The sequence below is a fragment of the Lepidochelys kempii genome, chromosome 8, assembly GCF_965140285.1.
Source record: "Lepidochelys kempii isolate rLepKem1 chromosome 8, rLepKem1.hap1, whole genome shotgun sequence".
Classification (NCBI taxonomy): Eukaryota; Metazoa; Chordata; order Testudines; family Cheloniidae; genus Lepidochelys; species Lepidochelys kempii.
The window spans coordinates 15,721,252-15,744,238 of record NC_136387.1 but is presented as its reverse complement, the minus strand read 5'-3'; the positions used below and the strand labels follow the sequence as shown (position 1 = coordinate 15,744,238).

Sequence of the window (22,987 nt, the reverse complement as noted above, 5' to 3'; positions counted from 1 at the left end):
GAGAGGAAATGTGTAATTTTTCTTGAAAAATTTTGTGCATTAATTTTTGCTTATGAAAATAGACCAAGAACAACTGGCCAAACACAGTGCAGGCAGGTGGTGGGCAAGCTCCCGACTCTCCATACATCCCATGCCTGGGAACAGAGGCCCCTGCCTGCCAATGCATTTCAGGTTTGCGGTGCCTGTCTAGCGCTTGGTCTATATTACAGAGTTAGGTCAACGTAAGGCAGACTCTGTAAGGGTCTACTTACAACGTTGTTCCCGCTGATATAAGTCGCCCACTACACCGACCTAATAACTCCACCTCCACGAGTGGCGTAGCGCTTAGGTTGACGTAGTTAGGGTGACGCAGTATCTATGTAGACACGACGTTACTTACAGCACCTGTTGGCTGTTACCCCTGCGCGAGGCTCAAAGCTGGAGACCCATTGCCCTTTGGCTGATGTCGTAGGGTAGACACTTACAGATTTAGGTCGACATAAGCTGCCTTATGTCGACCTAATTCCATAGTGTAGACCAGGCCTTAACAGGCAGCTCAGGCCTGAAATGCATTGGCAGGCAGGGGGTTCTCAGGTATGGGATGTATGCCCGCTATACCTTCTTTGGGCCAAGACTACAAATCATGCCGAAATGTGATGGGAGGTATGACAAAGTTCCTCCTCTGCCTTGGTGGGTCCTACGCTTATTGGCAGATTTGCTCACCTCAGAGATTCAAGGCAGCCCTCAGTTGGCCACTTTTGCAAGTGGCTCAAACCTGCTGTTCACTCAGCTAACCTCATCACTGGCCAGCATGGGGAAAAGGAAGGAGAACAATCCCTGCAGTCTCTGATGATCCACCTAGTGGGTCGGGAGACAGGCCAGGGACCTTCCCCTCTGGTGGGACCCACAGTCCAGGTCACTCCTCCTGTATCCAACAGGGAGTTGGAGGGATGGGGGGAACCCGGGCCCACCCTTTACTCTGGGTTCCCGCCCAGGGCCCTGTGGATCACAGCTGTCATGTAACACCTGTATCATGTAACTACCTGGCCTACTTCCCCATGGCCTCCTCCCAACACCTTCTTTATCCTCACCACAGGACCTTCCTCCTGATGCCAGATAGTGTTTGTACTCCTCAGTCCTACAGCAGCACACCCTCTCATTCTCAGCTTCTTGTGCTCCTCTCACTGACTGAAGTGAGGTCCTTTTTAAACCAGGTGCCCTGATTAGCCTGCCTGTCTTAATTGATTCTAGCAGCTCCTTAATTGGCTCTAGGTGTCCTAATTAGCCTGCCTGCCTGTCTTAATTGGTTCCAGCAAGTTCCTGATTGTTCTGGAACCTCCCCGTTACCTTACCCAGGGAAAAAGGACCTGCTTAATCTGGGGCTAATATATCTGCCTTCTATCACTCTCCTGTTACCCACGGGTTGGTGTGCTCTGGGTAAGATGCCCCATGTTATGTTACCCAGGGGTTGCTGTGCGCTGGATAAGGGGCCCCATGGTACGTTACCCAAGTGTCACTGTGCCCTGAGTAAGGCCCCCATGGTACATTAGTTGATAAACAATGGGAAATACTTCTGGTGTCTAAGCACTTGACCACATTTGAGCCTGAACAGACACCATCTCTCTCTAAGGGAGAGATGGTCAGATTGTCTTTCTGCTCCAGGGAGAGCATTGTGATAATTTTCGTCTGAAAGACAGTAACAAAAACAGATCTACACCCACAGAAAAGAAGGTTCAGTCTTATTTCAAATGTGGTAGCTGCCTCAGCTATTTAAAAGTTAAATTAAAAGTTAATTAAAAGTCTTTTTTAAATAAAGAGAATATTTATTTATTCTTCCCAAGGCAGAACTGAAGACAACTTTGACTTCAGATGAAATTAAACAAGTTAATTTTTTGTTTAGGAATCTTGCTCTCACAGAGAGAATGAATTTCAAGTTTCTCCTTTTGGAGCTTTCCCCTCCCCCATGGGAATATATTTTAAAACATGACAGCCTATTAACTTTATTCTAAGTGTATGGCTTCTGTAGTCTGGCTGTGTTACACACTGAACCATCAGGGCAGAGTAATGAGGGATGGGATGGGAACAGGCTCAGAAAAACCTGATCAGATAAGTAGACACTTATCTTTTCTACTCCGTGCTTGTAATTAAAAAAAAATGGCTGCATTTAAATATGTCACAACAGCAAACGTGTAATTCCACAAAGGAAATGTTAGGATGAAACTGAATAAGCAGTACCCTAAAATGCCATTTCTGGACATTTGCTTCTCCATTAGGTCTAACTGTATTTAGACGCAACTTGAAAATGAAAAGAAAAACCAGTGTGTAAATTCAGTGGTCTGCTCAGTTAGTTTTGGTAGTATTACTTGGCTGTGTGGAGAGAAGGTGAAAGTTGATTGTAAATCTAAACATATATACAACATAAACACTTTGCAACAGTTCTGTTCTGAATCATTTGAACTAAGGATACTGGATGCAATTTCCCTTGTCCATTGATTCCAGTGGAATCAATGTCCCATAGATTTTAAGGCCAGAAGGCACCATTAGATCATCTAGACCAGAGGTGGGCAAACTACGGCCCGTGGGCCCGTCCTGCCTGGCCCTTGAACTCCTGGCCACAGAGGCTAGCCCCTGGTCCCTCCCCTGCTGTCCCCCCGCCCCTGTGGTGTGCCACTGTGGGGCAGCATGGCTACGAGCTCCTGCTGTTCTGAGCTGCATGGTAAGAGGAGGGTGGGGTGGATAAGGGGCAAGAGGTCCTGGGGGGCAGTCAGGGAGCGGGGGACAGTTGGATGGGGTGGAGATTCGGGTGGGGGGTGATCAGGGGGTAGGGGGCAGTTGGATAGGCGTGGGAGTCCTGGGGGGGCCTGTCAGGGGGTGTGGGTGTGGATGGGATCGGGGCAGTCAGAGGACGGGGAATGGGGGGGTTGGATAGGGGATGAGGTCGGGGCGGGGGTGTAGATAAGGGTCATGGGGGGCGGGCAGGGAGCAGGGCGGGTTTGATAGGGGGTGGGGTCCTGTGGAGGGGCGGTTTGGGGCATGGGGTCCCGGGAGGGGGTGGTCAGGGGACAAGGAGCAGGGGGGGTTGGATGGGTCAGAGGTTCTGAAGGGGGCAGTCAGGGGGCAGCAAGTGGAGGGGGCGGATAGGGGGTGGGGCCAGGCTGTTTGGGGAGGCACAGCCTTCCCTACCCGGCCCTCCATACAGTTTCACACCCTGATGTGGCCCTCGGGCCAAAAGGTTTGCCCACCCCTGCTGTAGACTGACCTCCTGTGTAACACAGGGCACAGCACTGCACCCCTTTACTTCTGCATTGAGCCCAATAACTTGTCTGTTTATCCCAGGGCTGAGCTCAGCCTTTTTAGGTACTTTCGTAACTAGTAACAGTGGTTCTGGATTTTCAACTGAGCCAATTTTCTTTTTCCCTTTTCTCTGTGCAGTGGCAGGCAGTGTCTGTGTGAATTCTCTGTGTCCTGGTTATGCATTCCATTGGATGCCTTTGCCAGGCAGAGGTCAACTTTGCAAGGTGATTAGAACTGTAAGCATGTTTGTCAATTTCTGGGCCCAATAGACTAAAGCTACAAGGAAGAATAGTAATCCTGTGGAATCTCCGGGCCAAATTCAGCCCCTGTGTAAACAAATGTTAGTTTATTGAAGCCTGGAGCTGATTGGTTATGTCATCAGGAGTTTGGCCTGTGTCTTCTGCTGGGCTGATGACTTTCTTGCTTGTGTGTATTTACTCAGACCCCAGGGCACAGCAGAGTAAAATCCTGGTAGTAGAATGTGCACCCCTGCTGGAGCAGACTGAAGGCTTCATGCCTTTCTGTCTATCTGTGATTTATTAAGAGAGACATTTTATTACTCTGAGTTATTTCCTCCTGTGTTGATCCTATTTATTTATTTCTAAACCAAGCTTCCAGTAAAAGTGACCAGCTTCTTCTTCCACTTGGGGAGGAAGGAGACAGATGGGATTGCAAGGTGTGTGCATGGGGGGAGGATGGGAGAGACAGGAACAGCTGAAGAAGAAGAGGAACTGGTGTGGTCACAGATGGTGAGGTGAGAGGGTTCATTTGTCTTTCCTTGTAACATGTACCCCTGGAAGTGTGATTGAAAAAAGCTGCTTAAGGCAAAGCCAAAGGAAAAAGATCAAGGGCTCTGAAGGAGCTCCAGACTAGCTCTGACATAATTCAGTGCAGGTACCTCTCAGAACACAAAAGGGGGAGGGAAGTGATCAATAAAACATGGGAACATGGTTTTTTCCTGCTTTATTCTCCACAAGCTGGACGCAGCTGAATCTTGCCCCGACTTTTTCTTCCGGAGTGGTTCAGCAGTTCAGTTCAGACAGCTGCCTCTTTAAGAAAATTCCCTGTTAAGATTAGATTTTTTCTACTGATGCTTGGCTATAATTACCACTATGTCTGGAATGTGGATATCAAAACATAATAAACCTCTGTGCGGGTAGTGCTAGGATTACCTCAGTGACTCGGAAACACGCTCTGCCTTGAGTACAATGGTAACGTTTCTTGTGATTTTATTCCTTGGCCCTTGTGTTATTGACTCTCTTTTAATGCGCTCTTGCTCAATCGACTCTGTTTGCTTTAACAGAATGAAGAGAAGCGGAATCTTTCCCTGGGGGGCCACGTTGGATTTGATAGTCTCCCAGATCAGCTTGTCAGCAAATCTGTCACACAAGGATTCAGCTTCAACATCCTCTGTGTGGGTAAGCAGAGTTTACCATAAATTAGGGAAATTCTTAGTAATAGTAATACAATAAATAATAATCTAGTAGCACATCAGATCCATGGATGTCGGAGCACGTCACAAAGGCAGATAAGTACCGTTACTGGCATTTTACATCGAAAATGCTGAGAAGTTAAGGCCAAAGTTTGTTCAGTTCCCTGCTCTGTCACAAACTCACTGTGTGACCTGGAGCAAACCACATAGGCCTAAATTGTCATAAGCGCTAGTTTACTTTGTAGACCCAACTTTGGATGCCTCTGGTCTGCTTTTCATAAGCTCTGAGCTCCCTCAGCTGTGCTCAGTATCAGTTGGGGTTGTGGGTGTTCTGCCACTGGCCTGTCAGGCACTAGGCACTCAGAATTAGTGGGCACTTTTGGCAAGTTTTGTCCTTAAATGGCTTTCTGAAGGTGTAACAATGAGTCTGCAGTAGATCTGGGAACAGTGTAAACCACTTGTGAGTGTGTGTTACAGGTTCCCCTCGGAATAGATCTCCAGAGTTAAAGCTCTCTAGCTGGGGCTGTAATGGACTCTCATCCTCTTAAGCTGTTGTTGTAGCAACTCTGGAGATCCCTAATTCAGTCCCGAGTGTGCTGGCCAAGGTGGCAGCCATTGCAATAGCACTCAGAAGTCCAGACTGCCATTAACATAATGTCATATTTTATTGTTTCATGAGGGAAACAGTGTTCCTCTTTGTAAAGATAGTTGAAGGGGTTTTTTTTCTGTTGAAATATTCCACATATATAGTGCTGGGCAGGGATTATTATTATTTATTTGTTTGTTATTAATAATAATAATTTTATTTATTATTAAACTTTTTTGGTCAATAATGCCAGTTCATCTAACCTGCAACTTTTTGTGGGAAGGGTTTTGATGAATTTTACAACTTGAAACACTTTTTTCAAAAGTTCCAAAAATGTCAACATTTTTTCAATTTTGTTTTGAAATGTAAGCTAATTAGATTTTTAAAAGTGATTGAAATTGGAATGAAATATTTTTAAAAAATAAAAACACAATTTTTCAGTTGGCCAAAACTGGGTTTTTGTTTTTGGGGATTTTTTTGGATTGTTGGTCCACAAAAGTTTTTGATACTTTGACTTTTCAACCAAATTTGGGACAGGGAGATCTTTCAAATTCTCAAAAATGTTCAAAAGATGAAAAAAAAAATTTCCTGTCCATCCCTACTCATGGGTTGTTTTAGCTGCAGCCAGATCGTGATGGGAGGATAAACAGAATCAGCTTCTCTACCTGAGCTGATGTGGGACATATGAAGGGCCCTACTAGATTCACAGTCATGAAAAACGTGTCTTGGACCATGAAATCTGGTCTTTTGTGTGCTTTTACCCTATACCATACAGATTTCATGGAGGAGACCAGCATTTTTCAAACTGGGGGTCCTGACCCAAAAGGGGGTGGGGAGTCATAAGGTTATTTTAGGGGGTTCATGGTATTGCCACCCTTACTTCTGCGCTGCCTTCGGAGCTGGGTGGCCAGGGAGCGGTGGCTGTTGGCCAGGCACCCAGCTCTGAAGGCAGTGCCCCGCCAGCAGCAGGGCAGAAGTAAGGGTGGCAAAACCATACCATGCCACCCTTACCTCTGTGCTGCCGCCTTCAGAGCTGGGTGGCCGGAGAGTGGCGGCTGTTGACGGAGGGCCCAGCTCTGAAGGCAGCAGCGCAGAAGTAAGAGTGGCAATATCATACCATTGCATCCTTACTTCTGCACTGTTGCTGGGGGTGGCTCTGCCTTCAGAGCTGGGTTCTCGGCCAGCAGCCGCTGCTCTCCAGCTGCCCGGCTCTGAAGGCAGTGCCCGACCAGCAGCAGTGCAGAACTAAGGGTAGCAATACCACAACCCCCACTACAATAATCTTGTGATCCCCCACAACTCCTTTTTGGGTCAGGACCACTACAATTACACCACATGACATTTCACATTTAAATATCTGAAATAATAAAATTTATGATTTTCAAAATCCTATGACCATGAAATTGACCAAAATGGACCGTGAATTTGGTAGGGCCTTAGACATATGGATATGAGGATGGGGAAATGAAGTGGCTGATAGCAGGCTTAAGAATCACTAGCACTACAGCTAGAAATAGTAATGCTTTATAGCTGAGCTGGGTCCTGATTGGAACTTTCCCAGAATTTGAGGGTGGGCGAATCCAGGGTTTTGAATTGGACCCATTTCTGTCCCCAAAGAAGGATGGAATTTCCTGTTTGCCTTCAGCATAAAACATTTATCTCTAAGCATGCTGACCGGTTGCTAGAGAACAGACCTTACAATAATCTCATTATCATTTTGCTTTTTCTCTTTCAATTTGTGCATGATTTTAGTAGCTGATGCCACACAGACTGCTTGAAGCCAGTCCTTTCCGGTGATGCCTGGGGTGCTGGCTTGCAGATGATTTTTTTGTTTGTTTGCTTGGCATGCTTTTGTTTTAGGCTTAAAGTACTGCAACCTGCAATAACAGTTGAAATGCTTTTGGGGGCAGAGAATTCTTCCCAGCACTGGCTCTGGACCAGTGATCAAGGCAGGGGAAGTGATATTTTCAATATCTGGAATGTGTTCCAAGATCTCTTCCTGCCCAGACTGGATACAGCTTTACATAGAGTGGGCAGTGGAATACTTCCTTTATTCTGATCCTGACCCCTTTAGGAACTCCCTATCTACAACTTTTTTTTTTTCATATACAAAACCCAAGTAAACAGCATTGCTTGTACCCAGAGTTTAATGTCAAGCAAGGATGTTACCCTGAGTTTTGTAATGCCCTTCTTCAAAAGCAGTGTGTCAGCAGCAGAAGACCATGGATTTGTAATTGCCACATTTATTTTTTGAGGGGGGAAGAGGTCAGACTAGATGATTCAGTGGCCCCTTCTGGTCTTTAAATCTATGAAATATTGGGAGAGATCATCAATTTCCTATAGTTCCCTGGCAAAGGGAGAAGAACCAATTACAGCTGTTGACTGCCATTACAAATTCTTCCTCCCAGTCCTGACCCAACCTGGACAGGAGACTGCTGGGAGAAAGTCAGTGCTTCCTAACAGACTTTGGATAAGGTCAGCCCTGAGCTTTCCAAATGACTTCCCTGTCAGGTGGGCTTGGATCATCAGTTGGTTTCTGTCTCCTTCAGATGGCACTTAGCCATTGTTGGGGGATCCAATATTTGGCTCTCCACCATTCTATCTACAGTACAAATATTCCACGCAGTATTTGTTCTCCAAGGTTGGAACAGAAGGGTTTCAGAACCTGCTATGCCTAAAATAAAAACCTTGTATCAGGCTTAGGTACCTCTCTAGTCTAGCAGCTTGCCAGTTATCCTGTTCTCCCATAACCATGTCAGTTCAGCTCAACTGATTGGTGAACCTTAGACTCTCTTTATCGGTTCCAAAAGGTGATGGCCGGGAAGGGACATGCCTAGTAAAGTTAAAATGGTGGCCCGTCAATGCTGAAAATGTAGCACTATAATTTAGCCATTATATCTTGTACAGTTTGCCTTGGTGTGTGGGCAGTGCATGTGATCATTATTCATCTGGGGAAGCTGGCCTGGGAGAGACCCTCTGATCCAAAGGTTCTGTCCACGTGCCCAGTCAATAAGCCAAAAATGCAAAGCTACTTCACACCGTTTTGTTTGGTTTTTCTTTGCACCATTGGCCAACAGAATTCCATAGCCTTCTCGTTCATTAGAAATAGGGGCTTCTTGTAGGCTAATCTGGAGAGCATCGCAAACCCATTTACTTACAAAGAGTATCAGTTCAAAGCCTTGTCAGGCAGATTTTCAGGAGAGAATCTGGCTCTTGATCCGTTCTAGGTGTCTCTTGGTGCCTGTAGGTATATGGGGATCACAGACAAAAATTTTCCCCTCAACTTTCCTTTATTAATTTTCTTACTTTTATAGTCTTCTTCCCACTGAGCCTGTCTCTGGGATCCCCATTTGACTTCACATTCCATCCCTCTGCTTGTCTAAATTATTCAACTTGGCGGAGATTTCTTCTAGCTCTTCCTGCACAGATGATACATTTGGAGAGGGGGATGATTCTAAACCAACGGATCTCTGCTGCCTTGCTCCTGGGCAATGCTCTGCCAAGACAGTACAGCAATATGGCACTTGGTATGAGGCCTGCAAGACCAAAACATGTGACACTGGTTTAACTGTCCCCACTCCCAGCTCCAAACAAGTGCCTGTTTGTCTTGCTTTACCTTTGCCACAAACCATGCTGATGTGGATTGGAGCTTGTGCATAAGGGCAACAATGCAATGTTGGGGGAGGGGGAAATGACTAAGCTCTGCACATCAAGAGATCTATAGGAGGAAACCATCTCTACAGCTTAGGCATTCCACCCTCTCCGGATTCTATCACCAGATCTCTCCAGCCCGCTGAGGCTTTTGTTAACTCATATTTCAAAACATTCCAGCCCCTCTTTGCCTTTGAGCAGCTTATCGCTTGTTCAGAAGTTTGCCTGGGTGGCTTCAGATGGGTGCCTGAGGCAACGTTTCTTTTGCTTATCTCCTTGTGGTTCCACCTTGGCTGGTTCTGCTTGATGTGTGGCCTCGCAGCCACTCTCGCGCCATGCAGCACCATTTCCTGCTCTCTGTAACGGGCAGCCTGGGAATGTTTTTGGAAGATTTATTTATACCCAGCCAGATCTAAGGAGTGTTTTAAGCCATTTGAATGGGATTTGCATTGGTTCTTAAGAAATAAAACAGCCAAGCAGTGTTTCCCTTTTCCCTTGTTTCAATGCTGCATGCGTTTGCCTGCTTATCAGCACGTACTGATACCCTGTGCCTCAGACTGGGGCGTTTCCAGCATGTCTGTGAACTGTAGGGGTGTGGCTTGTGGGTAGCGTGTGCTCACATCCATGCTTCACATCCCTGAAGAAGAACTCATGGTGCCTCTAATCTTCACTCTCGAGATGGCTGGATGGGGGGCAGCAGCTGCTAGGAGATCAGAGCAGGGGGAGGGGCCATGTGGAGCAGCCGTCTGACAGGCAGTCTGGCTGGCCCAGGGCAGACCTGCAACCATAGACCAGCCGTGCACAACAGAGTAACAGGTGTGTTGGCTGGCAGGTTAAGCTGACTTAGCAGGTCCACTTCTGTGAAGGGAAGGGGGCTAAGGGTTTCTGTGCAGTGGGAGCCCAACGAACCTTTGACCCTTATTAATGGCACATTGGGGATGAAAGGATTAAGAGTATAGTTGAGGAACAAGCAGTTTTAAGGCCTCTGGGCATTTGTTAGGGTTGACCTGGCTTTGATTGGAGACTTAAAGAAAGGTTTTGCAGAGTGGTTGCATAGGAAGATTTCTTAATACTTCGCAAGCAGCATTTGCTAATGTAAAATGACCGGAAACCATCTCTAGTACTTACTAACAGGCCTGGTTTCCATACTTAGGGTATGTCTGCACTTGAGCTTCAGGTGTAAATTTCAGCTTTGGTAGACGTACATACACCAGCTTTGATCGAGCTAGTGTGCTAAAAAGACAGCTGTAGCTGCTGAGGCAGGAGGGGATAGTGGCCTAAATAAGTACCTAGGGTCCCAGGCAGGGTTATCCTCGGGGTGGCTGTCCTGTCCTGCCACTTGTGCTGCCACAGCTACACTTCTGTTTTTAGCACGTGAGCTGGATGAAAGCTAGCATGGGTACATCTACCTGAGTTGGAAATTACACCTCCATTGAATGTAGATATACCCACAGAAGCCTGAGCTCCAGGGTGCCTTCTTTGCACATGCTCACTGCATGCACATGTAGATCGGGGAGTTAGGCATGCATGTGGCAAGACAGTTGCTTAGTTGATTGTGCGCACTCACAAACTCTCCATTCCCACAGGCACGCTCAGGAAGTGCCCATTGACAAACAGGCAGCCCAGGACTAAATAAAAAGCAACTGAGGTTGCTCTAACCACTCCAGATTCTCAATCCTGGCCTCTTCCTCCCACATTCTGGGCCAGATTCACTATCTCATGCTTTTACTCTAGGGAGGGATTTTGCCCTATCTGCTAAAAAAATGATGTATTCTTCTTCGAGTAGTGTCCCTATGGGTGCTCCACTGTGGGTGCATGTGCGCCCCTGCACCTCTAACCGGAGATTCTTGGTAGCAGTGTCCCGTGCAAGTGCCCTCCCTCCTTCCCTCCCTCGTAGTCTGCCTTGAGGCTGTTTAGCACTGCAGGGGCGAACCCCCCTCACTTCCTTCTCCCTTTGGCCTCAGACGGAATGAGCTGTTGTCCCTTCCTTATCTGTGTCTATGCATCCGATGAAGTGAGCTGTAGCCCACAAAAGCTTATGCTCAAATAAATATGTTCGTGTCTAAGGTGCCACAAGCACTCCTCGTTCTTTTAGCATAAGTAGTGTTTGTTTTGTTACCTTTGTTCTCCTTAAAAGTAGTTAGGCTAGTGTTTCTTTATTTTATTTTATTTTATTTTATTTTATTTTATTTTATTTTATTCCTTTGGGAGTAGAGCGGCCACCTCGGTAGGACGACACCCGCAGCTCTGAAGCAGGGCACCGATGAGGGATAAGGGGCACCCTGCTGTGAGTTCTGTTGCGGCACCCTCCGCACCACAGCTCTGAAGCAGGCACCCGAGAAGGGGTCTCCTGCTGTCAGCTCTGCCCTGCTGTGAGCTCTACTGCCCCACCGTCCCCACAGCACCGAGGGGCTCCAGCAGTCAGGCTCTCAGGCAATGGTACCATCTCTAAAAGAGCGGCACAGAGAAACCCTTTGGTACCAGGTGCAACAAAACTCCCATCTAGGAGGTGTTCTGCACCTTCCCAACCATCGACACTGACAACATACTACAGACACTCCTCTGTGGTACCACGTGAGCCCATGGTAACGCACATGCTCTGGTACTCCGGAGACCTGTGGCCTCAGTACCCAGGGAGAGACAATTACCTTATCATCTCTAAAATAGTGGCACCAACAAACTTTCTGTACTGGGCACAACAAAACTCTCATTTAGGGAGTGCTCTGCCCAACTATCGGTACTGACAGCGTACCACAGACACTCCTCTGTGGTACCAAATGAACCCATGGTACTACATGAGCTCTGGTGCCCTGGAGACCTGATAATTGGGGAAGAACCGCAATCCCCAAACTTACTTACTTGGTACCAGGACCCCAGTATCAAGCACGTCCTGGCACCCAGAATCGCTCTTGGCACCGGGCTGTATACTGCCAATACCTTAGTCAGCGCCACCTTTACCCACTGAAGAATCTGACACTGGCCAGGAGGAGATCATTTCCCTGGCCCTCATCGTGGCCCATTGTCACACTACAAGGGTCCTTCCCAATCCCATCAAGCCAGCCTACAATCGCGGTACGGGCCCCCTGAGGTAAGCCCACTGCCCATGCCCACCTTCCTCCCTCACCCCCGCCAAGGTCATATTGTAATTCTTGGGCGACGTACACACACATGTCGCGACCATCCCCGGTGTCTGTCAGGGAGAGTCCACCAGATGGTTTGCTACAGCCTGGCTTTCCAGAGCATCTGAGTCAGTGCAGGAGGAAGCTTTTTCAGAACAGGAAAAAGAACCTGAAGAGGAAGCTACCCCTCCGGCACACTTCTCCTCATCGCTCCCAGACAAGGCTGTGCTGCTCACCCCTCATCACTAGGTGAAGATTTTAAGAACTTTCTGGATCTTACCAAGAGGGTGGCAGACAAGCTGCAGATTCCCCTACAGGAGGTGGCAGATACACATCACAAGTTGGTGGAAATTCTGCACACCGCCTTCTCATCTAGAATTGTCCTCCCAATTAATGAGGCGATTCTAGATCCTACCAAAGTCATCTGGCAGACACCAGCCTCCATCGCACCATCCAGCAACAGAGTGTAAAAAACAAAACAAAACAAAAAAACTCTCATTCCACTTCCTTAAGGTTCATCTCGCGGTGAAATCAGCTTCCCACTTGGTGTTTGCTCACCCACTAACGCATAGATTCTTTAAAGGCATTGGGAATCTCTTCCAACATTTGACACCACCTGCTCCAGCCTGGGACTTTTAACTTAGTTCTCAGGGCTTTGATTAGACCTCCCTCTGAGTCCCAGGGCAACTTGTTCTCTCTCACACCTGTCCATGAAGACACCATTACTAATTGCCATCACCTCAGCTAGGCCCATAGGAGAAATAGCGGCCCTGATAGCACATCTATCGTTCACAGCCCTTTTTTTTTTTTTTTTTTTAAAAGACAAAGTAACTCTAAGGCGATGTCCCAAGTTTCTCCCTAGTTTCTCTGCACTTTCCATATGAATCAACAGATCCGTCCCCCTGTTTTTTCCCAAAACCACATTATGACAACTGGGAGATAACTGTGCATATGCTAGATATTAGAAGGACATTAGCATTCTACTTGGACAAGACTAAGGACTTCAGGAAATCCCCCAAAACACTTCCTTTCATCCACAGAAAGATCCAAAAGCTCTGTGATATCGGCTCAAAGACTATCCAGATGGGTCTCTAGTTGCATTAATCACTTATCGAAGGTGCTACTTACTTCTATCCAGAGTCCATATGTACTCCAAGAGGTCAGTTTTTACCTCAGTCACATTCCGTAGGGATGCCCCTATCTCAGCAATCTATAGAGCAACGACTTGGGCCTCTGCCCATGCTTCCACAGAACATTGTGCAATCACTGAAGATTTGGCCACTCACACCATCTTCGACTCCACAGTACTCTCTGTAGTAAAAGACTCCACTCTGAAGTCCCAGCCTCCAGCAGTGGGTACTGCTCGGGAGTCACCTACAGTGGAGCACCCATAGGAACACTACTCGAAGAAGAAGAGGAAGTTACTCACCTTGTGCAGTAACAATGGTTCTTCGCGATGTGTGTCCCTATGGGTGCTCCACAACCCACCCTCCTCCTCTCTACTTCGGAGTTCCCTATAGGGCTCTGCGGTAGAGAAGGAAGTGAGGGGGGTTCGCCGGGGCAGTACTAAACAGCCTCAAGGCAGACAACGAGGGATGGAGGGCCCATGTGCAGGCTCAGTGGGACACTGCTACCAAAAATCTCCAATTAGAGGAGCACGGGCACCTACATACACCTACAGTGGAGCACCCATAGAGACACACATCTCGAAGAACCATCATTACTGCACAAGGTGAATAACTTCCTCTTCCTCTGTTTCATAAATGGTCAAAATCTGAAATCCTGGGAGGGTGGAAATAGTCTTTTGTCTCACAGAGGGAGAACACGCCTGCCCCGCTTGTGCAAATCCCCAAAGAGAGACAAGTGAAAAGGCCAAACAAAGGAAGCCAAAAGCCAAATACATTGGGCACTGCTAAAACACACACAAAAAACCTCACTATGAAAAAACCAGAATCCGAAGACTTAAGCAGACATTTCATGTAGTTCTGTCACAGACCCATGGAACGTAGACCACACTGCACTGACTTGCATTGTTAACTGTATTAAGTACATGGAGATGAAGTGAGCTGTAGCTCATGAAAGCTTATGCTCAAATAAATTGGTTAGTCTCTAAGGTGCCACAAGTACTCCTTTTCTTTTTGCGAATACAGACTAACACGGCTGTTACTCTGAAACCTTTCCTTATTGCTTTGTGAGTACATCATAAAAGGTATGCAAAAATTGAGCCAAATACACTGTAACATGTGAACAGAAGCATTTGAGTTGAAGAATCAGTCAGAACTGAACGTCCTGTAAGTTGTGTTGTGTTTTGTGTTGCGGGGAGAGATAGCTCAGTGATTTGAGCATTAGCCTGCTAAACCCAGAGTTGTGAGTTCAATCCTTGAGGGGGCCATTTGGGATCTGGGGCAAAAATTGGGGATTGGTCCTGCTTTGAGCAGGGGGTTGGACTAGACGACCTCCTGAGGTCCCTTCTAACCCTGGTATTCTATGATTCTCCCTAACTTCATCATTTTGGGCTCTAAATCTGGGTTGGAGGCAGCAGAGGGTTCTGGTTACGTTTGGTTTGATTTTGTTTGCATGTTCTTTGAGATATTCGGATGATACAGAAGCAATGTGCTGGATAAGATAAGAATTGGAGGCCTTTGGGAATAGGGCAGTAGGAACATCACAATGATTATGCCTCTCTGAACTTGGGGGAGTTGCAGTAATCTCTCTCAGTTTAATTTTTGTTGTGGTCTGTAATTAATTTACTCTGAAGTCCCTTTACGAATTCCACTCTGCAATAAACTGGTGACTCTTCCTTTCTAGGTGAAACAGGCATCGGGAAATCCACACTAATGAACACACTTTTCAATACCACCTTTGAGACGGAGGAGGCCAGTCACTACGAGAATGCAGTTCGCTTACGACCGCGTACCTATGACTTGCTGGAGAGCAACGTGCACCTAAAACTGACAATCGTGGATGCAGTGGGGTTTGGAGACCAGATTAATAAAGATGAAAGGCAGGTCACATGCCATCTAGTTGCCATTTCTGCACCAGCCTCTAGTGTTCTAACATGTAGCTATATGTGATTCTCCCTGCAGACGGAGCCTGTGAATGTAACAGAATGTTACAGACAGAGCCTCTGTTACTGGGTACCCAATTTTCCCATTTGGATTATGAGGAGTCTTGATTATGGCCGCATTAGACTGAAGAGGACAGGAATGAGCCGCTGTAATAAGTATGGGAGAATGCTAGAGGGAGTTTGGCTAAGAAGAGAGAGTGAGGTTAGTGAGGCAGGGAAAACTGTAACATGTTGTGAGTTGTCTTAAAGAATCCAGTGTAATCCTGCTGACTTGTTTGCTTAATTCAGTGAAACACACACCAACAGACCCAATGTCTGTAATCAACATGGCTGTCTTAGGACACCCGCTGAGGAGCAATTCTTACCTCCAGACTTGTTGAAGAAGCCGTAAACCTCTTCTTCTTTTGTAGCATTGGGCCAGATTCTGCCACCCTTACTCAGGCTGAGTAGTCTCCTACTCTATGAGGAATCCTGTTGTGTGCAAAATCTGTCCTTTTATTAGTGACGGTGGGGGGGTTTGTTGTGTTATCACTCCATCAATCCAAAACGTATTACCCAGGGGAGCTCACTCACATCATGAGTCAGAAAGAGGCTGGATTAGTGGGGAACATACAGAACTGCGTCTTAAATCAAAGATCTAGTTAACTCACTCAAAAACTTACTGAGCCAAATCCTGAGGGGTGCTGACCATCTGCAGCTCCTTTTGAAGTCAATGAGAATTGCAGATGCTCAGCACATCTTAGGTTTCGTCCCATTGTCTTTAGCAGGGAATAATAGTCTCTTCCCTTTCAGATGGCTTGGTTAGCTAACCTGTAAACTCTTACAAATCTAGTTAAAAAACCAAACCAACTGTGGAATAGTTGGAATTGCCCATTATAACAATGATCAGTTTGTGATATTGGTTCTTCTCACCCACTCCCATTTAACTGCCCATGCACCTTGTTTGGATCAAATGACCTTTGCAGGAGGTCAGACAAGGTGATCATGACGGTTCTTTCTGGCCTTAAAGTCTATGAGTCTAAGTCCCTGTAAGACGTCTTGTAATAATTTCAATTGGCCTCCTTTCAGAGTAGTTATAATCTGCCATGGCTATCCAGTGGTAAAGGCTCTTCAGGATTCCTGGATTCTCCTCTTTGTATTGCTATGCTACTATATCGAGATACTTTACACCTGAAATCTGGTCAAAGCTTGATGTATGGAAGTTGTCTGCTTTCCATAGTTCCACCACCATTAATCCCTTTTGTGCTGCAATACAGCCTCTGAAAATACAATACGCCTTTTGATTAGAAGTTGCGCCTGTGAACATAACATTCTACACGTTGCCAGTGGAGGGCTAAAATTGTTTATGCCTCTTTGTAGATGGTTTTAAAATAATGGGGCTGAGAGAATGCATGATAACTTTAAACTGTCAACTTCATTTAAACTGCAGCATTCTGGTTGCTAATGGCATCTGTTTTTAGTTACAGGCCAGTAGTTGATTACATTGACACGCAGTTTGAAAACTACTTGCAAGAAGAGCTGAAAATCCGTCGTTCTCTCTTTAATTATCATGACACAAGAATCCACGTCTGCCTTTACTTCATCACTCCAACTGGGCACTCGCTCAAATCCTTAGATCTGGTAACGATGAAGAAGCTGGATAGCAAGGTAAGGCGTTTAAGGCATGCATCCACTCTTCAAAAGTAATGTATGCTTTCAGTTAGATGTAAAGCAATATTAATGCATAGCATCTTCCATACATGGGTCTCAAACCACTTCACAGACATCAACTGATGAATTCTCATAACAGCTCTGAGAGCTAGGTTGGTTAAAGCATGGATCTGCCTGATCAGTGACTCCATATAGATGCTTTCATGGGGTTCTGTGTTCATTTCTTCTCAATGGCTTCCATATAAAATTTGCTCTTTTTGCAAGAAAAACTAGACATTAGTTTGAAAATAGTCTCTTTCAAGTTTTTCTGCTGCACCCATCGCTGTAATAACTTTGCTTGTGGTCTGAAAATCAAGCTGGGCTGTTTCTGGCTCATTATCTCTTGTGAAAACGAGAGAGTCTCCAGTTGAAGAGTTAACTATTGTTGGTTTTTGGGGGAGTGGGGAGAGAGGAGGTTTGCTGACATGCAAGCCAGGATAGGCTCCAGCTCGCTGTCCCACTACAGTGCTACCTGTATTGTCCTGTCAGTAGTGATAACTGGGGCAGAAAGCAGTAAAAATTGAGACTTCTTGCTAAAGGTAACAGATTTTGCCCTTGGATATACAGATGGAGCAATTGTTGAGGAAAAATGTTTTTACGTATGGACTTGACTTATCACGGCTGCACTTTTGAATTGTTGTCCCTATTTTCACATTGGAAAAGTAAGTCAAAGAGGATAAGTGACTTGCCCTAGATCAAACAACAGATCAAAGTCAGAGGCAGGAATAGAACCTACGTGTCTCAATGGTCTAACTCCTGTATCATACTGCCTTCTCAAAGTATTCTAAGGGCAATAACTTAGCAAGGTCATACGAATCCTAAAAAGTAGGTCTATTTATAGTCCAGCTAATGGTTACATCTCTATTTCGTTACATAGGTCCTCAGGCAGTCACTCCCTTAGGTGGCAAGTGGTCATGTGATTGGTTTCCATCATATACAGGGTTTACAGTTCAGTTCAATGGCTCTCAGCACGCCCACTGTACAAATTGTTCCAGCACCCCTGAGTTGCTGTTACATTAACATCACTGGGCATCTGAAAACTTTCCCCTAATAAACTCTGGCTCTTGGTGTGATGACAGCATTATGTGTTCTCTAGAGTATGTTTGCAAGAATGCCCATGTGTGATTTCCCTGGTGCCTTTGTGATGGTGGCGGTCCCACTAAGCTTTTACATTCCTTTCCTTGTGCATTCCCTTCCCTTAACATCTCCTGCTGCCTTTTTAAATTGGCCCTTATGTAAAGGGGCTGTTGGCCCCTTCCTGAAACTTAGTGCTTTTTTGGTTGGCCCTCTCCCAATACCAGGATAAAGGGGAAGGCCCAAAGAGGAGTCAGAATCCTGGGACTGACAGGTCCCCAGAGCCAATAGGGAGAGGCCAGCCCTCTACGTCAGCCAGCTGGCCACGTGGGCAGATCTTTATTTGTTTATAATTGCTGTTTAATAAATCGTATGTGGTTAAAACTCAATAGTAGTGATCACTGGGCAGAGAAGTGGACAGTGAGGAGAGAGTACCCCAGAGTGGAGCTACCCTAGGCTCTGTCCTGAATGACCCATGATAAAACTGGGGGTTAAGCCCCCCGCGGATCCTGGGCCCAGCGTTCTTGGGGTTAGAAGGACTCTGCTGCATGGGAGAGAGAAAGAGGAGGTCCGGCAGGCACCTGGGTAAAGGGAGTTGGGCCGGGGATTCTATCGGATTCCAGCGGGGTAGTATAGAAGCTAGGAAAAATTATAGTGAGACCATTCCCCTGCTTCCGCTAGGATCATACCAAAATTAATCATTTGTAATTGGGCGTATATGAGAAGTATTTTTTTCAAGGTGGCTAAGCCACTTGGCTAAACCACACTGACATGGTTCCATTGCATCCCCTCCTGAAGCCTTCCGACATTGATTGTATTGCATGGAATGATTACCTAGGCTTATGATGACTGGGAAAGGGGAGACTGGTGATCTTTCTTCTGTTGAATCCAAGCCTGTACAGATATTTTGCATTTCACTACCACCTTCCATCCAAGGATCCCAAAGTGCTTTACAAGCTTTCATTAATTTAGTCTCTCAACACTCTCCTGGTAGGCTGGTAAATGTTGTCATCTCCATTTTGCAGCTGAGGAATCAGGAAGACTAAGGCTATGCCTACACTATGCAGCTTTGAGTGACACGGCTGTGCTGCTCCTGCCGTGCTGCAAAAAGGCCCGCAGTGTAGCTGCTGTTTGTCGGCAAGAGAGAGCTCTCCTGCCAACAAAAAAATTCCACCCCCAACAAATAGCAGCAGCTTTGTCGGCAGGAGAGCGCTCCTGCTGACAAAGCGCTGTTCACACCGGTGCTTTTTATCAGTAAAACTTTTGTCGTTCGGGGTGTGTGGTTTTTTTTAATATCCCTGAACAACAAAAGTTTTGCCGACGAAGTTCCAGTGTAGACAAAGCCTAAGGGTTTAATCACAACAGGTGTTAATGTCAGTGAGATCTTCTGAGGATCAAGTTCAAGGTCAGAAGTCTATGGCAGAGCTAGGAATCAAAGCCCAGGTCTACTGAGTCCCAGTCCTGCCCCTTACCCACCAGACCATCCTCCTCTCTCTCATATGGTGTGGATCCTACTTTGGCTTGAGTTCTAAGACTTGTTTAGCAAGGGGCTTCGGTTTTTTGGGTAGGGATCTGATTGTTATACCTCTGCAGTACCATATCAGCAGCCTGAGGTCAGGTCTTGGGTATACAGTTTTGATTGATTGCCTATGTTAATTTTAATAATGTGTCTTGCTCTAAGTACTGAATTTTCAAGATTCCTCTAGGGCTAAGGCTTTTTTGCATGAAGTCTTCCATCGTGCCGTAATACCACATTTGTTCTGCAGCTGAGCTCATGGCCAGCTGTGGTCTGCTGTATCTAATTACTTCCAGGCAGCCAGAAACATCTTCAAAGCTGGATTTTAGGTAAATAATAAATGACTGGATGTCTATTAAACAAGAAGAGGCATATTTGAATTGAAATGTGTCTAGCTTTTCCCTTGGTGCGAGTAGGGAAATAAGAAAAGAACTTTAAAAAAAAAATCATCTCTCTGTGGCACAGATAAACATGCTGAGTTATTCATTTAAAGTGCTGTTCTGCCCTAGAAAGTGACTCTGTAAAACTGGCATCCTGGGGCTCCATGTTTATCATCTCTCCGTGATTTCCCAATCAGCATGCTCCATTTACAAGATAAAACTAACTGCTTGCCCTACCTGAGTTCGGAGATCCCAGATGGACTCTTTACTACTTGCACGTCATCACCAATCAGAGAGGTTCAATTTATGCCCTTAGTTGTTTCTGTGCATTCCTAGACTCTGCTTTCAGTGACACCTGGACAACTCCATTGCCTTCAGGTGTAACTGGAACTTAGGGAATGGTTTGATTGTTGGTGCACAAGCTAAAATAGAATCCAGCTGTGTTGACTCTAGGGTGCTAACAGGAGTGTGAAAAGAAGTAAAAATGTATTCACTTCTACTAATTTAGGAAAACATATTTTTATTGATTTACAGAATGGAGGAGTAAGAAGGTGCAGTTTTCCACAGTCCCTTTTCAGGGTGCAATGGCACTTTAATGAAAACTAAATTCAAAGGTGCAGGAGTTTTGCTCTCTGCAGAATGTGTTTGAAGCAACCCTCACTAGCCAGCCTTGTTCGGTGTCCTGGTAGTTTACTACTGCTTATTCAGCACTATATTTTATGGCCTAGGCCTTGGTTTTATTACACTGGAGCAACCCAGTGCTGTGGAAGGGCAAAGTGGGCGAGATCAGTCGGATGACCTCCTGGGTACAGAGTAACGTGAGATGCCATTGGAGCTGGGGAATATTCATCTCCCTATTTTTGTTGGGGGTGAGGACAGAGGCGACAATTACTGCTTCGCTCTGGGATCCTATTTGACCCAGGGCTGGCCCTCTAGTGCAATGTTTTTAAATGGAGTGCTTTATAGCCCTTTTATTCCAAAGCTTTAACACTGTAGAATGAGCCAATGACATCTGAGTGAAGGCTACATCCTTTTTAGGAATTCTGAACACACAGTGAATACCTGGATCACATCAGATAGGGGCATGAAGGGGGTTACCATTAGATCTCAGAAAGCTTTACTTCTGAGGCCTGGCAAGTAGGGGTTTGATCAGAACGAATCAGTAAGAGCTGCCCTTACATATAATCACTCCTTCTTACAGACTATGCGGAGGTTAGAGCAGCAGCGTGAGAACACAGATCCTATTCCCAGCTCTGCCAATGACTTCAGACACTTGTAACCTGATTTTACCAAGGTACTGAGCACCCATCGATTTTACTGGGAGCTAAAAACCAGATGGTAAACTCCTGTGCCTCAGTTTCTCTGTCTTTAAAATGGGAATAACACTTACCTACCCCATATGGGCTCTATGAGGCTCAATTATTGTTTGTAACTCACTGTGGAATCCTTGAATGAAAACCCTGTGTAAGTCCAAAGCATTATTAGCGTTGTGGTTTTAGGGTCTACTCAGGTAGTGGAAGGATAAACCTCTTTCTGTTTCAGCCGTGTTCGCTTTGTTGAGATGGGCTTGTGCTGGCTTTATAAACTTAGTCAGGAGTCAGATGAGACTTTGGCTCTGACTCCTAGCTAAACTGAATATCAGTTGATTGGGGCTGTGTCCTTCATATTGCAAATAGATACATGAAGGCCACTGTAAGAGGAATGATGTACATTGGTGGGTGGATCAAGTTCAACAGCACTTAAAACAAATGGAGTTTCGTTGTTCTTTTTGATTTATTAGACTTTTTCAATCTTTTTTTTTTTTTTTGTACAACAGACCAAACAAATTCTAGAAGCCACCGTATAAAGCAAGTACCAAAAAGAACTATCCATCAGAAAAGACCAAGATATTTTACATGGTCATGGATTCCTCTGTGCATTAACAGCAGTATTTCCGGCACAGGGATTCTTATGACACGCATCAAAACAAAAAAACAATAAAATGAAGGAAATCAAAGTCAAGAGGGAAAAGAGTAGGGGAAGAGAGTAATAGACAAAGAGGACAGGGGAGGGGGAGAGTGTGTGCGGGGGTTACCTCCTGCTTTTCATCCAGGCCTCCCATATAGATCATTAGTAGACAAGTTCTTGGAAAGTGAAACCCAGTTTGAAGGGGGTGACATAATCATTGTAACAGGATGCTTTCTGATACCTTCCTGATGCCCTTTTTTTTAAAAAACAGCTGTACATATTTTTGCCAGGTGTCAGGAAAAATTGGAATAATCCAAGACTAATTTAACTGAAATACCATTATCTTTTTGCTGTTAGCTAATTGCTGGCATTCATATTTGTATTGGCTGCTGATTGTTGGACGTGTCATCTATTTAAAAGCCTCTTGGATCTTAAATTGTGGAGCAGAGGATTCTCCTTGATTTGCCTTTTCAAGGCAAACAGAATCTGATCAGCGGGGATTAGAACCCAAATCCTAGGAGCCTTGGCTTTCACTTTATCTGAGCAGTGCAAGGGCCCCGGAAAATACCAGGGGAAACAGCTGTTAACACAATCTCTGCTTCCTCATCCCCACTGGAAGGGCATACCAAACTGTGTGGGGCCCTTTGCCTCCTGCATTGTTATAGGTAAAAGGCTGAGCCTAGCTAATGCTGTTAGAAGAGGAGGACCTGTTGTCTCTGATAGGGTGTCCCGACAGCAAGTGTGAAAAATCGGGACGGGGGTGGGGGGTAATAGGTGCATATATAAGAAAAAGGCCCCAAAATTGGGACTGTCCCTATAAAATCGGGACATCTGGTCACCCTAGTCTCTGACTATGTGGTCAGATTAGACTATTTAATACTAATAAAGAGAGCTGAGCCAAATTGATCCCTGGTTTGGGTTTCAATGTTTTAACCCTTCCTTAGCTGCTATGGGATGTATTGTCAGAGAGAGTCCCAGGTTCTGATCCTTTCCCTGGAGGATTTGGGTTGTTGAGAAGAGGGTATGTTGGGAAACAGGCTGATTAAACTGTCCAAAAATGGAATGACTAGAAAATGTTTCTGAAAGCACAAGCCCTGCTTAATTGTCAGCACAAACTGACAGAAATGCTGGAGGGTGCAAAACCTCATACAGTCTGCCCTGGGCTTTCCTCCCAAGGTCATTCTTTCTTCCACACAGGTAAATGGGCCTCATACCAGACCTGGAGAGACCACCACTGGGAGTCCTGGGTCTAC

General features: G+C 45.8%; 1 protein-coding gene across 8 annotated transcripts in view; it reads left to right on the top strand.

Moving 5' to 3' along the window:
- Window positions 1–22,987, top strand: part of SEPTIN8 (septin 8) — a 77,702-nt gene that overhangs the window by 24,982 nt on the left and 29,733 nt on the right. For 5 of the 8 annotated variants that reach the window (XM_073355673.2, XM_073355669.2, XM_073355667.2 and 2 more), the window contains exons 2-5: window positions 3,412–3,497; window positions 4,577–4,691; window positions 14,870–15,065; window positions 16,589–16,775. In XM_073355673.2, coding sequence (XP_073211774.1) covers window positions 3,465–3,497; window positions 4,577–4,691; window positions 14,870–15,065; window positions 16,589–16,775 — 531 coding nt within the window. In that variant the 5' untranslated portion in view covers window positions 3,412–3,464. Of the gene's footprint in view, window positions 1–3,411; window positions 3,498–4,576; window positions 4,692–7,042; window positions 7,097–14,869; window positions 15,066–16,588; window positions 16,776–22,987 lie in introns of those variants that run through there. The other 3 variants (XM_073355670.2, XM_073355668.2, XM_073355674.2) reach the window with 3 other exon arrangements.